Source organism: Lytechinus variegatus, chromosome 9 (assembly GCF_018143015.1).
Source record: "Lytechinus variegatus isolate NC3 chromosome 9, Lvar_3.0, whole genome shotgun sequence".
Lineage (NCBI taxonomy): Eukaryota > Metazoa > Echinodermata > Echinoidea > Temnopleuroida > Toxopneustidae > Lytechinus > Lytechinus variegatus.
Genome location: NC_054748.1, coordinates 22,674,041 through 22,692,989, shown reverse-complemented (window position 1 = coordinate 22,692,989; position 18,949 = coordinate 22,674,041). Strand labels below are relative to the sequence as shown.

General features: G+C 37.1%; 1 protein-coding gene across 2 annotated transcripts in view; it reads right to left on the bottom strand.

Moving 5' to 3' along the window:
• Positions 1 to 234: 234 nt before the first annotated feature.
• Positions 235 to 18,949, bottom strand: part of LOC121421425 (DNA damage-regulated autophagy modulator protein 2-like) — a 58,978-nt gene continuing 40,263 nt past the window's right edge. Inside the window, exons 5-7 of one of the 2 annotated variants that reach the window (XM_041616118.1) lie at positions 11,848 to 11,897; positions 2,898 to 3,107; positions 235 to 905 (exon numbers count right to left, since the gene is read on the bottom strand). In XM_041616118.1, coding sequence (XP_041472052.1) covers positions 513 to 905; positions 2,898 to 3,107; positions 11,848 to 11,897 — 653 coding nt within the window. In that variant the 3' untranslated portion in view covers positions 235 to 512. Of the gene's footprint in view, positions 906 to 2,776; positions 3,108 to 11,847; positions 11,898 to 18,949 lie in introns of both variants that reach the window. The other variant, XM_041616119.1, reaches the window with a different exon arrangement.

The window sequence follows — 18,949 nt, the reverse complement described above, 5'->3', positions numbered from 1 at the left end:
CCTTTGTGTTACGGGACCCAGGTCCCACCAGACTGAAATAGCCACAATCCTCACATCCATATGAAGTGAATGGAGGTCCAAATACAAATCTGTAAATTGGTGAAGCACTTCATGAAACCAATATACAGCTGTTATAAGCTACTGAAAGCCTTGCATCCGATTGGCTCAGGATAGATTAGTCACAAACAAGAGGCTTCAAGATGAAAATCGCCAACAAAATGGGTTATTAATCAATCGTGAAAATCAAAGCCTATGATTAATCGCTAACCTTTGTGTTACGGGACCCAGGTCCCACCAGACTGAAATAGCCACAATCCTCACATCCATATGAAGTGAATGGAGGTCCAAATACAAATCTGTAAATTGGTGAAGCACTTCATGAAACCAATATACAGCTGTTATAAGCTACCGAAAGCCTTGCATCCGATTGGCTCAGAATAGATTAGTCACTAACAAGAGGCTTCAAGATGAAAATCGCCAACAAAATGGGGTATGAAACGTTCCTAAGATTCTCAGGTGGTGAATTGACTAGCGTTCTTCTCGTTGTGAAACTGTGTCGATCCCAGCATCGACTGCCGCCGATTATCGGTACCCACTATCCCACTGTCCTCGAACTCGGAGAAGCACACTGGGTGAGAGAACGAAATCTTGCACTCCTCGTCGAAAGGCGACGCTGGCACGCCCGGCTCGAAAAGATCCCCGATGACCATGTTGCTGAAGGATGATGAAATGATTGAACTGTAGAGGGCGTTCTTCATGGCGAGGTCGTCGAGTCGGTCAATGATGTACGGTGGTTCTTTGGTTGTCATGGACGACCAGCTGTTTCTGCTACTAGCTGAGTAATAGTAGCCTTTATCCCAGTCTTCGGGTATTTTTATCATAATGTTCCCTTTCACTTGTATTGCCTATGAAAACAAATTGGAAACAAAAATCATGATTTACAAAATTTTCAAAAAACAGTATTAAATATCTATGACATAAAAAATCAGAAATAGAAAAAGGAATCTTTATTATGATTCTATAAAACCACATTATATACCATAATGTACAAAATTCAGGAAGAGAAAAGGGAATATCGGCTTAGCTGAAGGTTTTATAACAGTGTGGGAACTAAATCATTGATTAACAAGATAAATCCATAGCTATTAAATACTGAAAGGGCAGTCAAGCAGTGGTAACAGAGAATAATAATGCTTTACAAATTTGAATAGCATTTTTGGTCATAAGAGAAAAGCTCTCAACTAACAAATGGTCACACCAAGGTTTTTTATCTGACTGCTAAAAAGGCACAAATGCATGTGAGCAAGCAACCAGGGGATCAATGGCTTAAGGTCCTCTCCGAGGGACCTGGTAATGAGGATAAATGCTTTACCAAAGGGCACTAGCACACCACTTGGGAATCGAACCCGGGTCACCGGACTCCGAAAACCCCGCTCTACCGACTGAGCTATCGCGCCTCCCTATGTACAGTCCTATGTAAAAATATGCTATACAAAAGACATTTATGCATAGCAGTCTTTAAAAAATGTGGAGCAAATTGCGATGCGATACCAGGAAAATTATTCCCTTAGCACCAACAATTTCTCACAGAAATTCTAATCAGATTTTGCTAACACTGTTTTGGGGTAAACTCCATAGACAATCTTATCTTTGTCACACACGAAGGTTTGGAAAAAGTTGAAAACATGCTCAAAACTGTTGTTAAGCATTTAAAGCATGAACAATTCCAATGACATAAAAATATTCTTTTACAATACATGCAGTTCTTTACAAGATGCAATCAAGTTCTATTTGCAATTTAAGGCCACCGCACACCTTATGACTGTTCGCGATCCGATTTTGGAACAAATCGCATTTTGTTCATTTCCTGAAAATGTGAATGGAACATATCATTTTATTTGAGGGTAAAATTAATTGAAAGAATACTAATATAACCCTTTAGAAAGATTGCAAGCCTTTATTTTGGAGTAAAGGCCAAATTAGTTTCAAATCATAGCCAATCGTACAACTGCTATGACGTCATTAGGACTAAATATTAGATTTGCTTTTATTCTAAGAAGGATGATAGCATAGTCACAGATTTGATCATAGGTATTTATACCATGATTTAGAACATTACACAGTAAGATATTCCAAGTCTCAATATTAGCATCAAATTCTACTACATTTTAATGTGAAATCGGTTCGCAGACCAATCGTAAAGTGTGCGGTCGCCTTTAGACAAATTACTATTTTCATGCATTTTTATTGTTTCATTCCATTTTCCATGCCAGGCAACCCAACATAGCATCTTTGGTTGCTCCATTACTCATTATGTTGAGAAAAATGTTCTAAATATACTAAAAAGGGTGTCATTCTTCAGTTCTTATGGAGGGGGGGGGGCAATTATAAAGCAACTCTTGGCAGACGGCCTTTAAACATGCAACGTACCCGCAAAATGGCCCATTCATCCCAGGTCCAAAAACTCTCTGCTGATAAAATATTTCTGAAATTTCAAAATAACTAGATTGTGTGTCTGGTCACAAATAAAAAGATCTGAAAAAAAAGCTGTAGAGTGTTGAAAAAGTCTGAAATAAAAAGAGCTCCCATACTTTTTGTACAGAGGAAATCCAAAAATGAGCTGAAATCAAGCTGAAAATCAAAACCCCAAAAATGTGAAATCAGCTAGAATTCTGAACTCACACACCCCTGCAATAGGTATAAGCGTGAACCTACTACAGAGTAGTAGGTCCATGGTATAAGAAATACCGCCCTCTTGTTGAAAAAAAATACTAACATAGTTGGGACTGAATCACGATGCAGCATCTAGTTAAGAACATGCATCAAATGAAGGTGTGCTTTTCATATCTCGTGCCGGGCTGCGTGCTGGGTTTAATATCCAGGCACGGGATCTTCACCTCGACGTCCTCGTCCGTCAGCGATGCCGTGGCGGGCGTGGCCGTGCCGATGCTGCCCTCTAACGCTTCCCACTGGTTCCCCTGCCAGTGGTGGAGCTGCATGAAGAGTTTGATGTGACGGAACTCGTGCGAGAACGTCATGAAGAAGACGTTGAGTTTCACGACGAGCATCCACTCGAATGCTGCGCTGATCTGTCTAAAATGCAATACCTGTGGATGGGAGATGGGAAAAAGAGAGAGAGAGATGGAGAGACAGAGAGAGTGGGGTACAGAGAGGGGGATAAAGAAAGGAAGGGGAAAGAGGGTAAAAAAGAAAGAATAAAGTCAATTCAAAATTTATTCAAGTTAATTACCTTTTTGGATGACTCTGCACCTGTGAATAGTTTCAAATGCTTTCATCTTCAAATTTTTGTAATCATCATCATAATGATAATTGTCCCTTTCATCAACACCACCAACATCAAATTAACCATCATCATTTAGTGCAAGCCTTGTTAGCTAAAGCACAATAATAGGATGGATAAATCAACAAATACAAATTATCACATTTTAGATTTAAACAAATAGGATATACATCAATGAATAGATGAATAAACAAATAAATAAGTAAAAAGAACTTTACTTTACAGTTTTCAAGAAATCAAATCCCCCACCAACATTTTCTTCTATGATTTCCAGGGGGGGGGGGGCTAAGAAAACAGACAATAAATCTGTCCACTTTTGATCCAAAGAAAGTGAATGACAAAATTCATATCATTGAAGTTCCAGCGCCAAGACCATTCCAGAACATAACTCTATTATCTCCAAGTGACTCAGGGCATGAAGAAAAAGACAAGAGCAAGAGGAATTCTTCATTATCTAAGATGTCATCGCACGACAGATTCTGATTTTGGTCCGCTGTCAACGTTGAATATAATACGAAAATGAGATTTATTATGAATAGAGAGGGGTAGATAGAAGAGAGAGGGAGGGGAGAGGGCTGGGGCAGAAATACTGAGGGAAAGACTGGAAGACGAGGGGAAGGGGAAGTCTCCAGGCACAGACCCTGATTGAAAATTTGATCAACTACTGGGTCTTCACGCAAGACTAGCAAATAAACTTACTGTATGCTAGTAATTGTAGGCTGTGAATTCAGACCTCTTAACTGAGTGAGGAGTTTGCACAGCAGATTAGGGCAGGGAGGCATGTTAAAGACAGGGGGATAGAGGAGAAGAAAGAGGGGTGAGGAGAGAGAGCGATAGAGAGATAGGCAGCCACACACAGAAAGACAAAGACAAAAAGAGTGTACACACAGAATGAGAGGGACCAAGATAGAGAGACTGAACTAGAGAGGATGTCATATGTAGAGTTCAATCGGATTGTAAAGAGCAGCCTCTAGTGTCAGCTTTAATTTAGTCTTGTCGATGTTATAAAGGAATATCTTACTAATATTCCTGTCAACAATGGACGGATAGAAAAATGAGATTTCTAAAGAAAAGAGAGAGAGAGAAAGGGAGAAGACATATGATATCGAGGAGCTTCAAGATCATTGGTGATATTGGACCTTTTTTTACGGGGGGGGGGGGATTGGTGCCATAACCATTGAGTGACCAATAAGTGACTGAATGAAAACAGTGAAGGTGAACAGGTAAAATGTGGCCCAGTGAATTAGTCTCCGGACTTTGAAACAGAGGGTCATGGGTTCAAATCCCAGCCATGGCGTAATCTCCTTCAGCAAAAGTAACCTCCTTCCAAAAGCTGTGTGCACATGAATGGGTAGCCTATCTTGGCCGGGTAATAATAATAGCAGGGCCCACTGGGAGAACAGTTTTCAGAAAAGAAGTGGCTACCCTGGGTTAATATACCATTATAATTATTGTTATTATTATTATTATTATTATTAAAATACCTGTTGGTTCTATATCATTCCTTTCTTAAGATACAACACAGTCCTTGTTGCATTTTCATCTTAATTTGAAATGATTCTTAACTACTTTGAAATTTTCTGATTTATTTGATTGAAACAATAAACCATAATTCATTTAAAATAATCTAAAACAAAATATCTTCTTGAGAATGAAACTGGTGAAAGAAGCAAGATTTTCTGAGAACAATGATCGTTTTAAGAATATCAAAGCCACACACAGACTAACATGTCAACGTTGATCAGACGAAACCATCTTCGATCCGTCATAAAAACGTCAGAACGAAACACAAATCATCATCCCTCGATGTCTTTCCTCCAAGACATATGGCCCATTTCCACACTAAGATGGGTGGGTTTCACAAAAAGTTTGTCAGTGATTTTCACCCACCAATCTGCTCTCGGCCAATCAGAGTCAAGGATTTCAGTAGCTTATCACATCTGTGAGTGGAAATCACCGTGACAAACTTTTCATGAAACACTGCCTGGGTAAACCAAGCCAACCACTGGCTTCTGCCAACTCCTGCACCAGGTCAAAAAGATGTCATCACTCTGCCAAAATCAGAAGAATGGATTTAAAATATCTCTTTTTTTTTCAATTTTGGGTTCATAAATATGACAACAGGGCTAAACGGCCAATCAGAATCAAGATAATCAAGGTATTTACAACAATAGCAAAGGCATAGTCAGACTACTAAGTCTCTATAAAATAGTGACCCTGTTGAAAAGAAAAAAATTAGAAAAAGGAAAGTTTCCTAAAGGGAAGTTTTGTAAGCAGAATTCTACACAAAGCATTAATTTTCAGATATTTGACCATTTGTAACTGACAAGAAACAAAGAATTCCCGACATAAAAATCATAAAATCCAAACTTCCAGTGGTCCTGTCAAAAAAAACTCCATGAACCATAAATTAATGCAAGGACAGCATTTGCATGTTTCAAACTTGTGGCAGAAATCGTACACAATAAAAAAAAAACATTTCTTCCAAAAAAGCAAAGTCATGAAAGACAAACTACCAGAATGTTTCAAACTTATGGCAGGAAACATTCATAACTTAAATGAATTCTTCTGCCAACTACCCATCCCCCCCCCTCAAAAAAAAAATCACAAAATATAAAATCGAACTTGTCAGAATGGTTCAAACCAATGACAGGAAACATTCTGCAGAAGGAATTCTTCTAAAAGCAGTCTTCGCAAAGAATAAAGTTTCAGATTTTTAAGATTGTGACAGGATATTTCCTGACGAAAAAATCTTCTTTCAGAACATTTCAAAAAGCGTAAGGTTCCAAATTTGTTAACTTGTCACAAGAAAGTTCCTGGAAACAGATCTTCCAAAATAGAGACATCACAATACATAAACTGAAGTTAATGGAGTCCAACTCCATGTTACAAGACGTTTCAAAATTGGAAAAATCAATCTTCCAAGAAAGGTACTTCAGCATACATGAATGCTTCAATCTTATGACAGGAAACAGTCACCAAAAGGAAGTCTTCTTAAAGAACTCTTCGCAGAGAATAAAGTTTCACTTTTGGAAACTCTTGACAGGAAATTTCCTGACAAAAAAACCCTCTTCCATGAGGGAAACCTCACCAAACATAAACTTCCTGAAGTTACTGGAGTTTAAACACACTATCTACAAGATATATCAAAATTGGAACAACGAGCGCCCTACCAAACAGTTGAGCTTAGACATCATCTTTTCTCTCCATTGTATCCTACTGATTGAATTAATATTATTCATTTCTGTCACTTCAGAACAGGTGATAGAAATATGACTCAATCCATGCTGGATATCTTCCTAGTTTTGAATCACAGAGGGCGCTGTTCATAAGAAGTTCTAAAACTGATTGGATTTCAAGGAATGTGCAGTAGTATGTTTGAACTTTGAGGACTATTTTAACCTTTAAAATGTGATCAGAATCTTTCCTGATAGGAGGCGAAATTGATGAGAGAAATTATGATGATAGCCATTTATAAAGCACCATCCTTTTAGAAATTATCCATTCCGGGGCACGCTATCATATGTATTTTACAAACTATGTCTTCTTCAGAAGGCTTATGAAACATACTATAACCCAGCAATGTAATAGTAACTCACGATACTTCAATTAATAATCAACTGGGCTCAATTCACTGAGTCATTAAAAGGGCATTTCTGAATCCAATGCCTAAGAAGTGAATTATCTAAAATAAGCCTTTCTATCTGCCTGTAGCGTAACTACTTAAAATTATTAAGTGGATATAGGCTAAGTATTGGGTGTAAGCAAATGTCCTAAAGGTGCTTCTAGACCTACTTGATCACCAAAATACAACAAGATTTCACGAATACACTCGTGTGTTTATCCCACATGCCACTTGGAATTTAAGTGAGAGTTATGTAAGTCATACTAAAATATATGAGATAGCACTATTCCAGGAAAAGAATACACAGGGGATGGAGGCAATTTAGCCCAAAAATATTCAAAAGAATCCTGGATCCCATAACATATAGGTCAGTGATTAATCGTACACTTGATTTATACAATAGATTGTAAATTGTAGTCAATGCAATCAATCGTACAAAAATGTTTTATGATCATTGCTAGGCTTTGTCTTACAGGTCCACAGGATACTAAAAAAGTAGCCCTGGAAATCCCTGTTTATTGCAATGTTAACGCCTAGCCAATGTGGCAGATTCAGGCATTGAGTTGTAAAAAGTAACCCCCCCCAAAAAAAAAAATAATAATAATAATCATAATAATTTTTTGCCTGCACTATTCTCATACAAAAAGATACAAGCCAATCCATTCTCACATTTTGAGAAAAAATATTAATTTTGAAAGAAATCTCCCTTCACTAAAGTTAAGTGCCAAAATCACGACAAGAATGTTAGAGATTTCAGAGCAGGTGCCCTTCTCAACTCAAACTGTAACTGAATTAAATCATTCATTCATACCTTAATTAAGGATCCATTCAAATAAAGTAACCGCTAAATGAATCCCCTCCCCAAAGCCCAGTTACTTCACTGCGTATTATCACACATTCACATCCTCGGCTTCCTCCACTTGTTCTCAATTTCCTCGGCCGGGCTATTAACGGTTTCGTTCCAGATTCGTAAGCGTCTTTCTTCCACAAAGGTCAATTTAAGAATTTCCTGAAACTTTGTATCAGTTTCGCGCAAGGTTCCCACCATTGGTGAATAAATATTGTTAGGGTGCATTTACACTGCACAAACATCAATAGAATAAAAAACTGATTACCAGTTCAAACTTATATAATCCCTGTAAAAACATCAATAACATTCTGCTTTGATATAACTATGGAGCCTACAATAATGTTCTTACGCACTTATTAGTGCTTAGGAACATTATTGTAGGCTCCATAGTTGACAGTCAACTGAGTCAACTACAACCCCTGTGGCTCTAGACCAAGAAGAAAAGGGGAAGAGAAGGAGTAAAGGAAAAGAAAACAGATGAAATAAAATTTCATATTCCCAATACCTATTACAAAAATTTGACTTAAATTTTGAAAATGTAACAAAAAAATCGCTTGCTCACTTGCAACTTTACAGAAGTTTTGCCGCCCCCAAAATGCCATGTTTGGCCCCTGCATTTTATCCACATTCTGTGGCACAAAACTTACAAAGTGGTACATTTGCTAATCATGAAATTTGGATTTTGGAAAACTCCTCTATAACTACAGTAATTACAATCAATGTCAGTTACTTCTGGAAAGTTATGAAATTCTAAAGAAGCTTTCACAATCGCTCTTGCGATCATTTTAGTCACAATATATGGCACACGATCGCAACGGTTGTAAGCAGTCACTCCACCAATTGTGAAAGGGGCTCAAGCAACATACCCAAGTTTTAAAGGACAAGTCCACCCCAACAAAAACTTGATTTGAATAAAAAGAGAAAAATTCAAGAAGCATAACACTGAAAATTTCATCAAAATCGGATGAAAAATAAGAAAGTTATGACATTTTAAAGTTTCGCTTCATTTCACAAAACAGTGATATTCACATCTCGGTCGGTATGCAAATGAGGGAACTGATGACATCACTCACTATTTCTTTTGTATTTTATTATATGAAATATGAAATATTTTGATTTTCTCGTCATTGTCATGTGAAATGAAGTTTCATTCCTCCCTGAACATGTGGAATTCCATTATTTTAACATTTTGTGCTTCAGGCAAGGAGGTACTAATCATCAAATTCATAAAAATTGAAATATTGTTTAATTCAAACAATAAAAAACAAATAAAATAGCGAGTGACATCATCGACTTTCTCATATGGATGTAACTGGTTCGTTCATATAACTATTTTGTTAAAAATAAGCGAAACTTTGAATGCCATAACTTTCTTATTTTATATCCAATTTTGATGGAATTTTCAGCATTGTGCTTGTCTGATTTTTCTATATTGATTCAAATCAACATTTTTCTGAGGTGGACTTGACCTTTAAAGTCTCTAGATGAGCATTATGTTCTCATAACAGTTCCCCCCACCCCACCTTCCGCACTTGGCTTGACTATTATACGGCCCTATTACATACATGTATATACAAAGGGTTTTCATATTCAGTGTAAATGCACTTCGTATAAAAATGTTTGGACACTCTCTGGCAAACCAGACCATGAGTTTGGAAATTAATTTCTCAAGTTCAAAATTGAATTTGAATTTGCTTCTGTTTTCATGTGCCTTGGCAATAACATACTGACAGCTGGACCAAAAACTATGTGAAATTAACATGGACATAGAATTAGCTTTTGTGTTATAAAGAGGAAGACACAATTTGGATGGTTCCTGTAATTGAAGAGAATAGAGATAGTCCGGAATCTGCAGTGGAGGGGTGGGAGAAAAAGAAGGAATGAAAACACAGAGAGAAGAGAGGAGAAAATAGAGAGAAAGGGAGAGAGGGGTACAATGTAGTTACTGGAAGCAAGGGGAGGGGAGTAAGAGAGAAAGAAAGAAAGAAAGAAAGAAAGAAAGAAAGAAAAAGAAAAAAGGGGAATGGTGGGAGGATGAAAGATGGGAAGAAAAAAAAGGAGGAAGAGAAAGAGGGGGGCGGGGTAGATGCCAAATTGGAGGGGATACAGATCAAATACTTTTCAGGAGAAACAACTGTGCAGCAATGAATGTGGCGAGTAGTCGAACTGATGGTAGACCAAATGACAGTAGACGAGTTGGCAATTGGACGAATTGGCATTAGACGAATTGCAAACAAACCCATAGCCACACCAAGGGTGCACCATTCACAATCACTGCAATGCAAAAGTGCGCGTGTATATGTTCAAAAAGTTAGGAAATCCAATGTTACAGTTACACCAATGAAACCGACTCAAAATCAACTGATAGTACGTCATTAGAAAAAAATAACCGATTTGACCAATCTTGAGTTGGTGTAACCAGTAGCGGACCGTGACCCGGAGGAGACAAAGCATTGGGGGGGCACTGCATTGTGTGTGAACAATGCCGTGCCCCCCCCCCCAATGCTTTGTCTCCTCGGGGTCACGGTCCGCCACTGGGTGTAACCATTCTGGTTGTGACATGAACTATCAATCAGTGATTGAAAAAAATACACCTTCTCTGATGAAAAGCGGTTAAATACTGACCAAATCATATTGGTAGTTAAGGACCACAAAATTTTTTTTAAAGAATTGAAAAACAAAGTTATGTATTTCACATAAGGACGTATACTTATACATCTTATATCATGACTTTGAAATAGATATGAAATAACTACAAGCCCACTCCACACCAAAACACAGCAAATAAAGAGAATAGAAGTATCCAAGCACTTGTCCAGAAACCAATTCTTTCAATCACGAAGAGCACGTACTGAACTCAGCTCGGCAATTCAAGAAGATTTAATCAATTAGGAGTATACCCTGGCTACGACCACCCTTCATGATTATAAAGACATGATACATATCCTCTCCCTAACAGCTGCTCGACTCCAATGTTTCAAAAACCTCACAGATATCCAGGAAAACATCGTCCAGTGCTTATTACTTCTCTCGTTTTCATTCCACCCCCATTCAGACAGTTCAAAGTTTAATTAAAACATGTTATTGTTAATGACAACTACAAACTTCATTAGTTTTCACGTTTTTCATTACAGCCCATTTAGGGGGCTTAACATTCAAGTGAAACGTGTTAATGAAGACTGCAAACTTTATTCCCTCTCTCATAATTATTTTCATCCTATCAAGATAGTGTTAATGAGAAATTCAAATTTCAATTTTTATAACTGCAGAGAGAATGTAGTCTAAAAGCACAGACCCTAGCTGGCACTTTTACATAAATGAAAATCTTTACCAATGCTTTTTCCACTGGAATTTGAATACGATATATTTTGGTCAATGGTCGTTTCCACCATGGACCTCCTAGTCCACCGAGTCCTTTGGAAAACAAATCGACTTCAACATTTCCAAGTGTGAATGCACTTTCTGCTATTCACAACGTACTACAGAAATCATCTTTTGTCTGAAAGGGTCAAGTAATTTCCACCTGTTTCACAAGATGAGCCTGATCTAATGTAAAGGATTAAGTAATTGGGAGCTACTGGGCTGTATGAAGCAATCTATGGCCTATTTTGTTTATATAAGAATTGTTTAAAGCCACGTATTGCTATACTTTCCGATGCATAATGATATATTTCAAACGGTTTACTTCCAAATCGTCTAATGCCAATTCGTCCAATTGCCAACTCATGTACTATCAATTGGTCTACCATCAGTTCGTCCACTATCCACATGGTCTAATTGCCAATTCGTCCACTCACCATTTCGGCTAATAACCAGTTGGTCCGATAGCCATTTTATAGTCCATATACCATTTGGTCTAATTGGACTAAGTATTAATTGTGCAAAATAAAATGGATATTAGACCAACAGGTTATGAGACGAAATGGTCATAGACGAAATGGTGATTAGACAAAGTGATGATTGGACCAAATGGTTGTTAGACAAAATGTTGATGGACAGAATGGCATAAGACTGAATGAAGGTAGACCATGTGGTGAGTGGATGAGTTGGCAGTGATCGTTCGGTACTTACCGGATTATCTTTTGTTGCGTACCATCTGAGCCCAGAACCAAATAATATAACTGGAAAAAAATATCTGTCAAGGAAAACTTACAATTATGAAGACATCACGATTCATAAGTGTTTTTAAATATATCTTGCATATATTAAACATTTTTTAAAAAATGACAAAAGAATAATAAAAGAACAATGATAACGATACTCATATTAGTAATATACATGGATTTATATTGTGCCATTAAAGTGATTGGTTAACATTGGTTTGACTTTTAAAAAATCTGAGCTAGAAGGTCACACTTGTGTCTGTGATATGTTACAAAAATGATGCCCAGAAAAAATTGCGCTCGAAAATAATTATTAAGTTCTTCAAAAATTGAAATATAAAGTGACCGGAAACACCATCTCAATTTCATCCCATACACTTGTGTACTACTTAGGCGTCTATAAGACACCCATTTACAAAATCGGGGTTTGCCTTGTAGTTTTAGCTTTTCATTCTCAATAATGGTTGTTTTCAGGGTTTATTAGTTCTAATACATGCACTTGTACACATGTTTCATCTTGGTTTGAGAATTTTTTAAATCGGCTGCTCTCAAAGTTAATACCTTTAACATAATTGAAGGAAAACTCATACAGGAGAATTGAAATTGGTATGGGGCTTGGAAATGCCCTACCCTTTTTCATGTAAGTATTATCATGAATATTTTTACAATCATTTTTGACAATTTTTAACACAAATACCCCAATCAAACTAAAAAGACTGATTTCAACAAATCAACCATAACATATCAAGGAAATGAAAATATAACAAACAATATGAAAGACTTTACTTTTAAATCTTTGCATGCTGAAATAATTTTGGGGGAATAATAATGACAATTTTTTTCATGTTATTTTCTTTAATTCAGAATATCCACATTGCACCATTGCTACTATTACTTATTATTATATAGATGTTATACAAGAGCTATTGCATTTTATTGGCTTATCTAATTTGAAGGTAAGGGGGAAAACTTATCATTACAATTGTTGAATTTAATTGTACGAATGCGCAAAATTGCAACATCAGCGAGCAAAGGGTTGAAGAAAGCCCTCATGGTCAGCGAAGTTACTAACCAGGATGGATGACCAATAGATTTTCATAGCCTCCGTCTATTAGGAAGCTACTAATACCGAGCTCTTCCGTTTATGATCACCTCTCCCCAATGGTCAATGCACTATGGCCTTCATGGTCAAAATGTTAATAAGGAGATGATTTTGAGTGAGAATTATGCTTACTTCAATGACAAGGGCAAGAACGGGGGGGGGGGGATCAGATGTTGACACCCCCACTTTTCAGAGACCATGTACAAAAATGTGACAATGACTATCGACTTGTGATTTTATCATGTTCAGCCCGCCCCCCCCCCATATTTGGGCTCCGTTCCCTCACTTTCAAATTCATCCCGCAGCTCCCTTAAGTGATGGACTTCAATTCCAAATTCTCAACATTTCTGTCTAACCCATTTGAGACTGGTTGATTGTGATATAACAGGAGCTGCGGTCAGGGGGAGGGTTTTTTTCCGAAACCATGTACAACCCGTGAAAATGACCATAAAATATCATTTTATGCATTTTTTATAGACCCTAACATGTTGCTTTCAAAGACACCAAGGCATGTATGAGGTGTATGTAGTGGAAACGTGGTGTAGCAGTTCTGACACTCGCCTTGTAATCAGAGGGTCGTGTGTTCGAATCCCACCATGGCCTAGCGTCCTTTGGCAAGACGTTGATCCACACTTTGCCACTCTCCACCACGGTGTTAAATGGGTACCCGGTAGGATGTGAAAGCCTATATGTAGTATGCCTAGCAATTGAGTCTTGGAACTCTTGTTGGAATGCTCCCCAGGGAGTGGAGAAGGAGCATACATTGTATGCAGGGATGCAAGGATCCGATGACCGGGATATGTCTGTAAAGCACTTAGAGACGTCGTTTCGATGTATTAAGCGCTGTGTAAATGCAGAATATTATATCATATTATTGGAACAGTCTCCAATGACAATATGGTTTTAACCCTTCTCCTTATTATAAGAAATAAAACACATCTATCCCCCCTCTCCTGTCAAAGACAACAAAAAATAGAAAATCAATTCGATCATAGATCTACTACAAGTCCAGTATAGGTCCATAATTCCATGAAGACAAAAGTTACAAGTCTAGACCAAGAACAAAAAGAACTAGGTGTTTAGGCTAAACTCAAGGCCCCTTTAAAATGTTGAAAGCTTTGATCATGACGGAATTGTTGTCTGGCGTCTTAGTAAATGGTTGATTTGTTTCTTCGTTCACAGGTTTGCTTTTAAATTGGGAGGGGAAAGTGAATTTGCGGAGAAATCGAGGGCAGACCTGGCTCTAAATTTCATTGTACTACCTTGTCATTCATTGTTCTTGAGAGCAAGAAGGCCGTTAAAGTTATTGAGAAGTATGTGACTCAACTGCATCAGAGAATCAAGTTTAACAATGTACAGTGTCTTTCAGGTGCAAAATGGTAATAAAAGATTTCATAAAAAAGAAAAAAAAAGTTCAAGGTCTGAAACATGAATCATGAAGCTGGGTGGGACAAATGATAGCTGTTTAGAGCAAACAAGAGGTAATTAATTCTCTACGGGCAATCATAGAATTAGGAAGTAGAAATGGTGGGTATAGAATAATTAAATTAAATTCATTTGCTCATAAAATCCACAAACACATTACATATACGAAGGGTCATATTCACAAAGAACAACAAAGCAATAACTATTGTACAATGGATTAAATATGAGAGGGAAAGCAAGAAATGGACAAGCCTTACGTGATTAGCAATTTTCCCATTTGGTTATTGCACACAAAATCATAAACTTGTCATATGGTTACACTTCGTAATTCCGAAGGTTCGTAATTCGAAACATGTAAATTGCCTATACCTCGATGTTCGTTAATCCGAAAATGTAAAAGGGTTCGTTAATCTGAACATTTTTGGCGTTATTCGGAAGGCTCGATAATCCGAAAACGAAATAAGGTTCAATGTTCCGAAGGTTCATTAATCCGAAAACAAAATAAGGTTCCGAAGGTTCGTTAGTCCGAAAACGAAATAAGGTTAGTTAATCATTTCATTTTCGGACGAACAAACCTTCGGAAATACGAACCTTCGGAATAACGAACCTTCGAAATAACGAAGCTTCGGAATTACGAATGTATGCAGGTCATATACATGCACACTCATATATGTTGTTCAAGAATGTTAGAGAAATAATAGAGAAAATACAAGGGCAACTCTCCAGGAACTTTTGCAATTTTTGCCATTTTTCACTAGAGGGATGAAGACTGTACTCTGTCCACAATATCAATGTCCATCAGTGTCCATTAAACTTGACCATTTGGCAGTGACACATCCATTGTGGTTTGAAAGACGACCTGGCCAACCGGTCAAGCGTATCTTGGCCGAAAGGAGAGAGAAACAGCAGCGAAAGCGGGGAAGCAGGAAAAAGGAACTAAATATAATCCCAGCCTCTCGCTAAACACAGCCTGGAAAAATTAAAACAACTGTCATAATCGAATATTCAGGGTGACATATGGGCCAAATGTGCAGACAGCGTTGAGCAGTTGATTACTCTGCAGCCAACCTGTTACTGTTGGTTGTGTTCATACGACACTGCAAAGGTGTCACATAGGGTGAAGATATAAGTTGTTGATTTAAATACTCTACATCTAATTTGCTAAGATGAAATCTGCGACGACACTGCCTATTCCCTACTATAATTCAAAGTTATGAATTAAGCATTTGATTATTCAAAGACCAACTTGCTACCACACATAGGGTGTGTTGCAAGAAAATATTTGCAATCAATCGCAAATTTTCTGTTGCAATTTCAAAATCAATCGATCCATTTTAGCTGTATCAAATCAGATTACACTTCTTGTTTCAAGGTGCAGACTGGCGATCAGTCACAAAGTTATAATTACAAGAAATTTGATATATTTAGGGACTGAAAATAGACTTGCGATTGATCGCAAGTTTCTTGCAATGCCCCAATAGTGATAGTTGATGATAGTAAGTTACAATTGAATTTGTTAATAACTATCCAGCTAAGATGTAAGTTATTTATCAACTGCTAGTGTTTTACTCAAATTAAGAATAAGATTCAGGTAATTTCTCTTTGGCTAGCTAACGCCTATGTGCTGCTGATACAATATTACCCTAGTAATAAAACAGTTGACTACTCCATTGATAACTTGAAACCATGAATTCTGTTCATACGATACTGCCCTAGTTTATATCTCAATGTTCAGATTTAAGCTGTTGAATACTCTATGACAAGCTTACAAGCACTGTTCATATGAAGTTGGCAACCTTTCCTTGTTTCTATAACAGCCAAAGACAAAAAAGCATATTCTCACCAAAAGGGCCAAAACAAAGAATATGAAACAGAGAAAGTGCAAGCCTGATAAGCAGACAATACAACTACAAGCTGGCCAAACGGCAAAGATCATTGCCCAATGTCCGAATGACAACTGGACAGGGCCCTCAAAGCTGTTTCAAGTTTGGACATTGACCATAGTAGATTCACCTATTGTAATTATTTCCATAGGAGCTATCTATCAGTTTGTCAGACAATGGACACAAACATTTAATTATGAACTGCAATTATAAAATGTGTCATGTGAACCTGACTCCTGCTGAAGCTTTACATTGGCCGTAATAGAATTGTTTTGTTATTATTTCAGAGACATCTATTAGCTTGTTCAGACTATGGAAACAAACCTTTAATTATGAACTGCAGAAATAAAAATGTGTCATGTGAACCAGACTGTGGCTGAAACTTGGACATTGCAGTGACCATACACAATAAAACAAAATTATACAACGCTGTTTACTATATGAACCTTACAGTAATTGTTTAAACAAGTGTTTACATCTTAAGCAACAAAGTTTAATTTTCAGTATCTAATCTTCAATAAATTAAACATGATTGTTTAAATGGTTAAACAAATACTGTAAGGTTCATATAGTAAACAGCGTTGTATAAAATCTTAAACAGCGTTTTTACTGTGTAGTAGAATCACTTATTCTCATTATTTCAAAGAGAGACACCTATCAGCTCATAGATACAAACCATTTATCACAATGTACTAACAAAATGTGTCGTGTGAACCTAGCTACAAATACAGACATCCAATACAGCAATGAGAATCATTTGGATTATTTTATATACCCCGCGTGGGCTTGTAGTGCAGCTTCATTCATGTGAAACTGATATAATGATGTTGTTTCCTCTCGTAATCTTTTCCTTCTTACCGTCGAATGGATACATGGTTGAATGGAAAACATTCTCGGGGAGATGGACATGTTACGGAATCGTATCTGACAATCGTAATCCCCTTGCTGCACGGCAAAGACTGTGGTGTATATAAAGGACCACACCACTTATTTTACACCGGTGTTAAACTGGTGGTGTTAGTTTTACACCTATGGGTGTTATTACAACACCTTTTGTTGTTACATTTACACTCTTTGGTGTTATGTTTAATCTCTAGGGAGTAATTTCAACACCTCAGGGTGTGGTCCTCTATTAACAGCAATTGGTGTCAGTTTTAACACTGCAGTTTTTACAGTGTATGGGTATTCTGAAGACAAATCCCAAGGAAAAAGAGAAAGGGTGTAAAGAAGGGTTTAACATGAATTTTGGTGTTTCACTATTACAGAATGATTCTTTCATTATACAGAAAAGAAAAATACAGTATTTACAAATTAATCTGTATTACGTTCAGTAAGATATATTTCACTTTATACTTTTCATGAAATTTCTTGTCTTTGTTATCTAACTTAGATATGACCTCAGCATGACCTAGTTTTTTGTAAAGAATATGAAAATATCAATTTCCCATAGAAGGTAATCAGAGATTTTTTTAAAACTAAAATCAGGGGGGGGGGGGTAAACAGATAGAAGAAAGAATTTCAGTTTGTTTTTTTAAGTGAATTTGCTCAAAGTTCCAACAGACTGAAAAAGGGAGCAAATTCTTGTTCAGATTGCAGGGATTGTAAACATAATCCAGCCAATTTTTTGGCAGGAGGGAGCACATTGCCAAAGAATAGCGTCCAGAAATGACCACAGTGTTAGTCACCAAACAACATCCCGTCAAATCCCACACGGCCAGCGCCGCCGACAGAGGAGGTTTCGTGGGCGAGGCTATCCGCGATCGGTCACGAAGGGAGAATTGGGGGAACCGTGCACGGCAAGGGAAATCTCCAGATTCTCAAAGATTTCCTTAATTTCGTCTAGGGTGCATTTGTGTCTACAATTGGAGCTGGTTAATTATCTTTAGGCACTTTTTTTCTTGGGCTGATCGGCTTCAATTAGTATCTCAAGGATTTTTTCACTCGGATGATGCTACCTCCTAGACATATACATGTATGCTCCCTGTTGAAATTAGGATGAGTTGGTGTATACAGTGCATCCCAGAAAAAACAAAACCAAGATTTATCAGTGATTTATCATAACGTAATCACAAATACAATAGACAAATGACCTACCATTGTAATGCTTAGAATCTCCTTTCATCTGAAATTACTTAGATTATTTCTCATTCATGCATGAGTGAGCAAAAACAATTTGAAGAGGGGATACCAAAAAGTCATTTGGCAGGCTGTATCTGGGTTTCAAAAAGAAAACCACATTTTTAAAAAGTTCAATATCTGCTCTTTAATTAGATAACTCAATTACAGAAAATGGTCATGAAATAACAAAGTTCTGGTTATTTGAAATAAGGCTTGAATTTTGTGATAAGGTATCAAATAAAAGAGCAGATATTGAACTTTTTAGGCATATGATTTTCTTTTTGAAAATTCAAATACCCCCGCCAAATGAGTTTTTGGTATCCTTTCTTCAAATTGTTTTTGCTTAGAAATAATCTAAGCAATTTCAGATGAAAGAAGAGATTCTAAGCTTTACATTGGTAGATAATTTGTCTATTGCATTTGTGATTAAGTTATGATAAATCATCGCTTAAAGCTTGTGTATAGTTTTGGTAAATCCACCAAAATGCACCTATCACTATTCCAATTCATTGCTAGCTAATATGAATGGATATGCCCTATAA